The sequence below is a fragment of the Oncorhynchus kisutch genome, unplaced genomic scaffold, assembly GCF_002021735.2.
Source record: "Oncorhynchus kisutch isolate 150728-3 unplaced genomic scaffold, Okis_V2 scaffold1438, whole genome shotgun sequence".
Lineage (NCBI taxonomy): Eukaryota > Metazoa > Chordata > Actinopteri > Salmoniformes > Salmonidae > Oncorhynchus > Oncorhynchus kisutch.
Genome location: NW_022263383.1, coordinates 22291 through 33741, shown reverse-complemented (window position 1 = coordinate 33741; position 11451 = coordinate 22291). Strand labels below are relative to the sequence as shown.

The 11451-nt window shown below is 38.7% G+C and overlaps 1 protein-coding gene across 1 annotated transcript; it reads left to right on the top strand.

The window, feature by feature from the left end:
• Nucleotides 1–275: 275 nt before the first annotated feature.
• On the top strand, nt 276–4628 carry LOC116366321 (zinc finger protein 239-like; the record flags this gene model as incomplete). Its single annotated transcript, XM_031818501.1, has 2 exons — nt 276–431; nt 3652–4628. Coding segments are annotated over 2 exons (905 nt in total), but the record flags the coding sequence as incomplete, so codon positions are not given.
• Between the last annotated feature and the right edge of the window lie 6823 nt (nt 4629–11451).

Genomic DNA, 11451 nt, shown 5'->3' with positions numbered 1-11451 from the left:
TTGGACACTTTCAGGGTATATTACCTACTGTGTTGGCTAGCGGGCTAATTTAATATTACGTTATTTTTATTAGTCAGCTATAGTGGCTGGTTAAAGTGAGCACTAGCTCAGTCGCTAATGATAGCTAGCTAGCTAACATCCCCGACCATGAGCTCACTAAGCTTCTCCCCTCTGCTAAAGAAGAAGAGGTCTGCTGGAAATAAGCTCTGGGGCTGAACATTGTAGTGAAAGAGGAGAAGGACGAGGAGGAAGTCACAGTTAAAAAAGAAATTGAGGGCGAGGCTGTTTCAGTGAAAGAAGAGGAAGTCGCGTTCACAGTGAAAGAAAGGGGGGTGAGAAAGAGGATGCCGTTTTTGACGTGAAGAAGGAAGGGGATATAACTGTCACATTGAAAGATGAAGAGGTGGAGATAGGAGATCTGATTAACATCAGTAAGTACCGCCTTAACTTTGTTTTTCCGCTTTGGATATTCTGAGTTGGCTCGTCAATACCTTTTCACCGCAGGGCCCTGGGATAATGACTGATATGTCTAGAATCAGACGACGTAGAGAGCAAGCTACCCCTTGTTTTCTCCGTTCCGTTTCCAAAAAGTGACTTAACATATATATTTGAGAAGGGTCTATGTGATTTTAATGTAGTTATGATTTACTACACCGTGCCCCCCAATAGTGCCATGCGAGAGTTTGGTTGGCTACACCAAAGATGATGGATATACTGACAAGAAGTCTCTGCCCTAACATGCGGAGTCGTTGTCCACAAAGCAGCACTGTGGGTTGTCTAGCGCCCACCTATCGTTTCTTTGGATTGATGCATCTTATTATTGTTATCTATTGTTTATATTCTATGAGGGTTGTTGTCCTCATCCGCCTGTATTCAATGCAGAGAGATGCTAAGCTACTAGCATGAATATGCATAGCGACCTGGAGACAAGTCCTATAGTGTTTTTTATCAAAGTTGTCGGTATGTCACGTGTCCACATAAGAATTTAAGAATTAGGACACTTCTGTTAGATCCAGTAAACCTCACATAGCAAATACGCCATTCATTTAGTTGTTGACCAAATTCAACACTTTCCACATTGGGTTGATAATTGTTTCCACTAGAGAGAAAACCAATTGGGTACAACCTACTGTAACCTACTGGCATGACCTAGAGAGAAAACCAATTGGGTACAACCTACTGTAACCTACTGGCATGACCTAGAGAGAGAACCAATTGGGTAAAACCTACTGTAACCTACTGGCATGACCTAGAGAGAAAACCAATTGGGTACAACCTACTGTAACCTACTGGCATGACCTAGAGAGAAAACCAATTGGGTACAACCTACTGTAACCTACTGGCATGACCTAGAGAGAAAACCAATTGGGTACAACCTACTGTAACCTACTGGCATGACCTAGAGAGAAAACCAATTGGGTACAACCTACTGTAACCTACTGGCATGACCTAGAGAGAAAACCAATTGGGTACAACCTACTGTAACCTACTGGTATGACCTAGAGAGAGAACCAATTGGGTACAACCTACTGTAACCTACTGGCATGACCTAGAGAGAAAACCAATTGGGTACAACCTACTGTAACCTACTGGCATGACCTAGAGAGAAAACCAATTGGGTACAACCTACTGTAACCTACTGGCATGACCTAGAGAGAAAACCAATTGGGTACAACCTACTGTAACCTACTGGTATGACCTAGAGAGAGAACCAATTGGGTACAACCTACTGTAACCTACTGGCATGACCTAGAGAGCGAACCAATTGGGTACAACCTACTGTAACCTACTGGCATGACCTAGAGAGAGAACCAATTGGGTACAACCTACTGTAACCTACTGGCATGACCTAGAGAGAAAACCAATTGGGTACAACTTCTGTAACCTACTGGCATGACCTAGAGAGAAAACCAATTGGGTACAATTGAGTTTCCTGGTATGCAAGCATTTCTAAACTTTTATGGGGTATTGTGATGTCATTATGGGGTATTGTGATGTCATTATGGGGTATTGTGATGTCATTATGGGGTATTGTGATGTCATTATGGGGTATTGTGATGTCATTATGGGGTATTGTGATGTCATTATGGGGTATTGTGATGTCATTATGGGGTATTGTGATGTCATTATGGGGTATTGTGATGTCATTATGGGGTATTGTGATGTCATTATGGGGTATAGTCTGAAGATAGAAAATGTAAAAAAAAAATCCATCCATTTTAGAATAGTAGCCAAAGGTTGGTTGAAGTCATTTGAAGTCGTTTTTAAATATAAAGTAGTACATTTTCGACAAAAACAAACATTATGTTAATCAGGACATTCAAATGAACCTTACAATTATAATCCAAAGTAGTGTGAAATGCACTCATAAGCAACCTGTAAATGGAGGCTATATCTGCTGTCAGCCTATGAGAAGTCCCTGAGTTTTCCCCCACGGTGGTGAACTAGTGAATAGACACAGAGATGAATGTGAGGTTCCTTCAGTAGCATCCTGATCTTACACTGATAGTGTGTTGTCATATTCAGAATACATTGTGGAAAAACTACAATCTCTGCTCACCTTTTTGCTCCAGGCAGATATACAACATCCATAACTAGTTGTTTCTGCATTAGAAGGGAGGTGTTTCTGCATTAGAAGGGAGGGGTTTCTGCATTAGAAGGGAGGGGCTTCTGCATTAGAGGGGAGGGGTTTCTGCATTAGAAGGGAGGTGTTTCTGCATTAGAAGGGAGAGGTTTCTGCATTAGAAGGGAGAGGTTTCTGCATTAGAAGGGAGGGGTTTCTGCATTAGAAGGGAGGGGCTTCTGCATTAGAAGGGAGGGGCTTCTGCATTAGAAGGGAGGGGCTTCTGCATTAAAAGGGAGGGGCTTCTGCATTAGAAGGGAGGGGCTTCTGCATTCGAAGGGAGGGGCTTCTGCATTAGAAGGGAGGGGCTTCTGCATTAGAAGGGAGGGGCTTCTGCATTAGAAGGGAGGGGCTTCTGCATTAGAAGGGAGGGGCTTCTGCATTAGAAGGGAGGGGCTTCTGCATTAGAAGGGAGGGGTTTCTGCATTAGAAGGGAGGGGCTTCTGCATTAGAAGGGAGGGGTTTCTGCATTAGAAGGGAGGGGTTTCTGCATTAGAAGGGAGGGGTTTCTGCATTAGAAGGGAGGGGTTTCTGCATTAGAAGGGAGGGGCTTCTGCATTAGAAGGGAGGGGCTTCTGCATTAGAAGGGAGGGGTTTCTGCATTAGAAGGGAGGGGTTTCTGCATTAGAAGGGAGGGGTTTCTGCATTAGAAGGGAGGGGCTTCTGCATTAGAAGGGGAGAGGTTTCTGCATCCAAATTGCATGTGCATCGCCCTTGTTGCAATTTTAGCAAACACAGAAAGGGGCCTATATAGAAGACCAAAAGTCATCTGGCACACTGCTTAGGATGTCAACAACTTTTACTTTTTTCTAGCCTAAAATCATTGATGTTACTACTAATGTGAAAACAAGACTAAATATGACTATTGTTGCTCACTTGACTGTCTTAAGACAATTGTCAAATAATTTTAACATTCATTACAGACGTCAATTGTTGTACAACATCATGGCTACGCTGTTGGCATCACCTTTTACAGTGGATTTCTGCTGTTGTGGGCCTTTAACCATCTGTCTGACTTGTTCACACAGGAGAGAGACGTGACTATTGTGGATCCTCTGGGGAGCATCAACATCATGATGCTAACGTGGCAGAGAAGAGTCTCTCCAGATCATATCACCTCAAGAATCACCAGCAGAGACCCACAGGGAATAAATCTCATTGCTTCTCAGACTGTGGGAAAGGTTGCAAATCTTCATCAGAACTTACAATACACCAGAGAATACACACCGGAGAGAAACCTTATAACTGTGATCAATCTTGGAAGAGTTTTACTCAGTCAAGCTGCCTGAAAACTCACCAGAGAAAACACACAGGAGAGAAACCTTATAGATGTGATCAATGTGGGAAGAGTTTTACTCACTCAAGCTGCCTGATAGTACATCTGAGAGCACACAAAGGAGAGAAACCTTATAGCTGTGATCAATGTGGGAAGAGTTTTACTCACTCAAGCTGCCTGACAGTACATCTGAGAGCACACAAGGGAGAGAAACCTTATAGCTGTGATCAATGTGGAAAGAGTTTTACTCACTCAAGCTGCCTGACAGTACATCTGAGAGCACACACTGGAGTGAAACCTTATAGCTGTGATCGATGTGGGAAGAATTTTGTTCCATCTAGCCATCTGACTACACACCAGAGAACACACACAGGAGAGAAATCTTACAACTGTAGTCAATGCGGGAAGAGTTTTATTCAGTCAAGTAGCCTGGTATCACACCAGAGAACACACAAGGGAGAGAAACCTTACCACTGCTCTGACTGCGGAAAGAGTTGTTAGTTCAACAGATTTAAAATCACACCAGAAAATACACACAGTAGAGAAATCTTATAACTGTACTCAATGTGGGAAGAGTTTTAATCACTCAAGCTGGCTGATAGTACATCTGAGAGCACACACAGGAGTGAAACCTTATAGCTGTGATCAATGTGGGAAGAGTTTTGTTACATCTAGCCATCTGACTATACACCAGAGAACACGCACAGGAGAGAAATCTTACAGCTGTAGTCAATGTGGGAAGAGTTTTATTCTGTCAAGCAGCCTGATATCACACCAGAGAACACACACAGGAGAGAAACCTTATAGCTGTGATCAATTTTACAAGAGATACTCTGATAAAAGATCTCTGACCAAACATCAGAGAATACATACATGAAGGAGTTGTTTCATGATATCAATGAAATGTCACAATGTAGAATGTTTTCACATTGTAGTAGGAGTATTTTAATGATGTCACAATGTAGAATGTTTTCACATTGTAGTAGGAGTATTTTAATGATGTCACAATGTAGAATGTTTTCACATCGTAGTTGGAGGATTTTAATGATGTCACAATGTAGAATGTTTAAACATTGTAGTTGGAGAACAAAGGATTTGAATTTGTTAAAAGTCCATATTGATACAGAAACACTAAACCAGGATTTAGATTGATTAAGAACAAGTTGATTGACAAAGTCATGAAAAATGGAATAAACCACATTTTGGCTGTGATAAAAGATATGCCTCTGGGGTCAAAATGATCCATGTCAGAACTATGGTTCAACGTAAATATGTAGTGGATCTAAAGTTTGTTTTAAATTCTGACTCATTAAAAACGAATCAATCAACACATGCTTTTCTTTGAACGACTTAATATGATAATCAACTTTAATGAAATAAATGAAAAATAAACTGTTGGTTCCTCAACTGTGTTTCCCCTCCAGTCAGCAGATGAAGTCTTTTTATTTTATTTTATATATTTATTTTTTGATTCAAAATACAGACCAACAATGTACATTGTTACATCATATAAAACAGAACTAGTATCAACTAGAAAATACTAAAACACACAAAATATCAATGAAGAAATAAAAAATTTACTATTTTAGTGAAATTGTTGTCATTCTGAAAAAATGTATAATGATTCAGGAAAATGTTTTTCTTGTTGTTATTCACTAAGGTTTTAATAACATATTTAAATTCAGTCAGAAAAAAATGTAATTTTGGTTTAGAATTTTGGAATTTTTGTTTGTTTGTGTATAAAGTATTTGGCAACAAGAATTTAAAAAATGCACAATCATTTCAGTGGTTTTGTTATCATTGCAATCGTAACATATTATATCCTTCATGTTAAACATGGTCTTGTTATCATTGCAATAGTAACATATTATATCCTTCATGTAAAACATGGGCAGTGTTCATAATGGTAAATAAGTATCTTAGAAGGTTTTCCCAAAATTCAGACACAAATGTACATTAAAGAACAAGTGGGACAGATTCTCACCTATCCTTCATGTAAAACATGGTCTTGTTATCATTGCAATAGTAACATATTATATCCTTCATGTTAAACATGGTCTTGTTATCATTGCAATAGTAACATATTATATCCTTCATGTTAAACATGGTCTTGTTATCATTGCAATAGTAACATATTATATCCTTCATGTTAAACATGGTCTTGTTATCATTGCAATAGTAACATATTATATCCTTCATGTTAAACATGGTCTTGTTATCATTGCAATAGTAACATATTATATCCTTCATGTTAAACATGGTCTTGTTATCATTGCAATAGTAACATATTATATCCTTCATGTTAAACATGGTCTTGTTATCATTGCAATAGTAACATATTATATCCTTCATGTTAAACATGGTCTTGTTATCATTGCAATAGTAACATATTATATCCTTCATGTTAAACATGGTCTTGTTATCATTGCAATAGTAACATATTATATCCTTCATGTTAAACATGGGCAGTGTTCATAATGGTAAATAAGTATCTTACAAGGTTTTCCCAAAATTCTGACACAAATTTACATCATAGAACAAGTGGGACAGATTCTCACCTTTTTCACAGAAAACACAGATATCATCAACAGCCACACATGTGGACATCATAGAATTACATGGATATATCTGATGTAACATGTTAAAGTGCCCTTCCTTAACCTTGTTTGTTATACAGTATTTGTGAGGCCTTAACCAGGCATGTTTCCAGACAAGGTCAGGAATAAGAAGCAGGTTCCACAAACACTTTCCTCTCGGTGGAAGTTGGTTTTGTGAACGGAGAATTTGTCTTATATATTTATTACAACAAGATCTCTCAAGTAAACCCACACCTTCCAATCTGACTTCTGGATAAACTTTGTGATCCTTAACAAAGATAAGATGAGTTTTCATTAGTGTAGTTAGACCCCTGGGAACGGCTCTGACTTCTGGATAAACTTTGTGATCCTTAACAAAGATAAGATGGGTTTTCATTAGTGTAGTTAGACCCCTGGGAACGGCTCTGACCACAGAAATAAACTCTCTGAAAGGTATTGGAAACCCTTTCAATGTTATAAATTGTTCATATGTGAGAATATTACCTCTGTTGTCAAAAACATCAAGAACAAAGTCATTATTCCTCTCATGCCAGCTGGGGTAGAACAATGACTGATTCCTTACAGTCATGTCTGAATTATTCCACAAAAGAGCTTTATGTGGGGAAAAAATGTGCAGGAAACATATTTTCCAGGCCATTAAAGCTGGTTGGTGAAACCTAGCCAATTTAACGGGTAATCTTTCAGGAATATAATTACATTTCAGTAAAAATTGAAGACCTCCCAACTTATGAAACACATTATTTGGAATGAAATACCATATTGAATCAGTATTGATCAAACATCTCTTCAACCAGTTGATCTTGAAAGTGTTATTTATGTCACAAAGTCCAACACTTCCAGACCTCCTTCATCTCTTTTATTAGAGCACTGACTCTTTCAGTTTGTGAGATTTATTTTTCCAGATGAAGTCAAGAAAGGTCTTGTTGATCTCTTTACAAGTAGCAGGATTTACACATAAAGATAATGAGGGGTACACAAAACCAGACAGTCCCTCTGCCTTGGACAGAAGTACTCTCCCAAGTATAGAAACATCTCTTTGTAGACAATTATTACATATATTTTTGGTTTTCTTAATTTTAGGAGAGAAATTCATGTGTTGTCTGACTAAGTGGTTTTTGACAGATGTATTCCTAAATATTTAACACAGACCTTTACAGGAATATATTTCTTTATCATCAGAGTCAAATAAACATAAGATTTCTGTACTATATAAACACTGCTAATCCAACAATAGTGCTAGGTGTCTGTACTATATAAACACTGCTAATCCAACAATAGTGCTAGGTGTCTGTACTATATAAACACTGCTAATCCAACAATAGTGCTAGGTGTCTGTACTATATAAACACTGCTAATCCAACAATAGTGCTAGGTGTCTGTACTATATAAACACTGCTAATCCAACAATAGTGCTAGGTGTCTGTACTATATAAACACTGCTAATCCAACAATAGTGCTAGGTGTCTGTACTATATAAACACTGCTAATCCAACAATAGTGCTAGGTGTCTGTACTATATAAACACTGCTAATCCAACAATAGTGCTAGGTGTCTGTACTATATAAACACTGCTAATACAACAATAGTGCTAGGTGTCTGTACTATATAAACACTGCTAATACAACAATAGTGCTAGGTGTCTGTACTATATAAACACTGCTAATCCAACAATAGTGCTAGGTGTCTGTACTGTATAAACACTGCTAATACAACAATAGTGCTAGGTGTCTGTACTATATAAACACTGCTAATCCAACAATAGTGCTAGGTGTCTGTACTGTATAAACACTGCTAATACAACAATAGTGCTAGGTGTCTGTACTATATAAACACTGCTAATCCAACAATAGTGCTAGGTGTCTGTACTATATAAACACTGCTAATACAACAATAGTGCTAGGTGTCTGTACTATATAAACACTGCTAATACAACAATAGTGCTCGGTGTCTGTACTATATAAACACTGCTAATCCAACAATAGTGCTAGGTGTCTGTACTATATAAACACTGCTAATCCAACAATAGTGCTCGGTGTCTGTACTATATAAACACTGCTAATCCAACAATAGTGTAGGTGTCTGTACTATATAAACACTGCTAATCCAACAATAGTCCTAGGTGTCTGTACTATATAAACACTGCTAATCCAACAATAGTACTAGGTGTCTGTACTATATAAACACTGCTAATCCAACAATAGTGCTCGGTGTCTGTACTATATAAACACTGCTAATCCAACAATAGTGCTAGATGTCTGTACTATATAAACACTGCTAATCCAACAATAGTGCTAGGTGTCTGTACTATATAAACACTGCTAATCCAACAATAGTGCTAGGTGTCTGTACTATATAAACACTGCTAATACAATAATAGTGTAGGTGTCTGTACTATATAAACACTGCTAATACAACAATAGTGTAGGTGTCTGTACTATATAAACACTGCTAATACAACAATAGTGCTAGGTGTCTGTACTATATAAACACTGCTAATACAACAATAGTGCTAGGTGCCTGTACTATATAAACACTGCTAATACAACAATAGTGCTGGGTGTCTGTACTATATAAACACTGCTAATCCAACAATAGTGCTAGGTGTCTGTACTACATAAACAGATAAATTCTGAAACCTGTGTCTTCGTCAGTTTCTCTGTTTCAATAATAGTAATACTATTATCCTAATGAACAGTACAGCTTGGGTTGGTCTACAATAATAGTAATACTATTATCCTACTGAACAGTACAGCTTGGGTTGGTCTACTATTATCCTACTGAACAGTACAGCTTGGGTTGGTCTACTATTATCCTACTGAACAGTACAGCTTGGGTTGGTCTACTATTATCCTACTGAACAGTACAGCTTGGGTTGGTCTACTATTATCCTACTGAACAGTACAGCTTGGGTTGGTCTACTATTATCCCACTGAACAGTACAGCTTGGGTTGGTCTACTATTATCCTACTGAACAGTACAGCTTGGGTTGGTCTACTATTATCCTACTGAACAGTACAGCTTGGGTTGGTCTACTATTATCCTACTGAACAGTACAGCTTGGGTTGGTCTACTATTATCCTACTGAACAGTACAGCTTGGGTTGGTCTACTATTATCCTACTGAACAGTACAGCTTGGGTTGGTCTACTATTATCCTACTGAACAGTACAGCTTGGGTTGGTCTACTATTATCCTACTGAACAGTACAGCTTGGGTTAGTCTACTATTATCCTACTGAACAGTACAGCTTGGGTTGGTCTACTATTATCCTAATGAACAGTACAGCTTGGGTTGGTCTACTATTATCCTACTGAACAGTACAGCTTGGGTTGGTCTACTATTATCCTACTGAACAGTACAGCTTGGGTTGGTCTACTATTATCCTACTGAACAGTACAGCTTGGGTTGGTCTACTATTATCCTACTGAACAGTACAGCTTGGGTTGGTCTACTATTATCCTACTGAACAGTACAGCTTGGGTTGGTCTACTATTATCCTACTGAACAGTACAGCTTGGGTTGGTCTACTATTATCCTACTGAACAGTACAGCTTGGGTTGGTCTACTATTATCCTACTGAACAGTACAGCTTGGGTTGGTCTACTATTATCCTACTGAACAGTACAGCTTGGGTTGGTCTACTATTATCCTACTGAACAGTACAGCTTGGGTTGGTCTACTATTATCCTACTGAACAGTACAGCTTGGGTTGGTCTACTATTATCCTACTGAACAGTACAGCTTGGGTTGGTCTACTATTATCCTAATGAACAGTACAGCTTGGGTTGGTCTACTATTATCCTACTGAACAGTACAGCTTGGGTTGGTCTACTATTATCCTAATGAACAGTACAGCTTGGGTTGGTCTACTATTATCCTACTGAACAGTACAGTTTGGGTTGGTCTACTATTATCCTACTGAACAGTACAACTTGGGTTGGTCTACTATTATCCTACTGAACAGTACAGGTTGGGTTGGTCTACTATTATCCTACTGAACAGTACAGCTTGGGTTGGTCTACTATTATCCTACTGAACAGTACAGTTTGGGTTGGTCTACTATTATCCTAATGAACAGTACAGCTTGGGTTGGTCTACTATTATCCTACTGAACAGTACAGCTTGGGTTGGTCTACTATTATCCTACTGAACAGTACAGCTTGGGTTGGTCTACTATTATCCTAATGAACAGTACAGCTTGGGTTGGTCTACTATTATCCTACTGAACAGTACAGCTTGGGTTGGTCTACTATTATCCTAATGAACAGTACAGCTTGGGTTGGTCTACTATTATCCTACTGAACAGTACAGTTTGGGTTGGTCTACTATTATCCTACTGAACAGTACAACTTGGGTTGGTCTACTATTATCCTACTGAACAGTACAGGTTGGGTTGGTCTACTATTATCCTACTGAACAGTACAGCTTGGGTTGGTCTACTATTATCCTACTGAACAGTACAGTTTGGGTTGGTCTACTATTATCCTACTGAACAGTACAGCTTGGGTTGGTCTACTATTATCCTACTGAACAGTACAGTTTGGGTTGGTCTACTATTATCCTACTGAACAGTACAGCTTGGGTTGGTCTACTATTATCCTACTGAACAGTACAGTTTGGGTTGATCTACTATTATCCTACTGAACAGTACAGCTTGGGTTGGTCTACTATTATCCTACTGAACAGTACAACTTGGGTTGGTCTACTATTATCCTACTGAACAGTACAGCTTGGGTTGGTCTACTATTATCCTACTGAACAGTACAGCTTGGGTTGGTCTACTATTATCCTACTGAACAGTACAGCTTGGGTTGGTCTACTATTATCCTACTGAACAGTACAGCTTGGGTCGGTCTACTATTATTCTACTGAACAGTACAGCTTGGGTTGGTCTACTATTATTCTACTGAACAGTACCACTTGGGTTGGCCTACTATTATCCTACTGAACAGTACA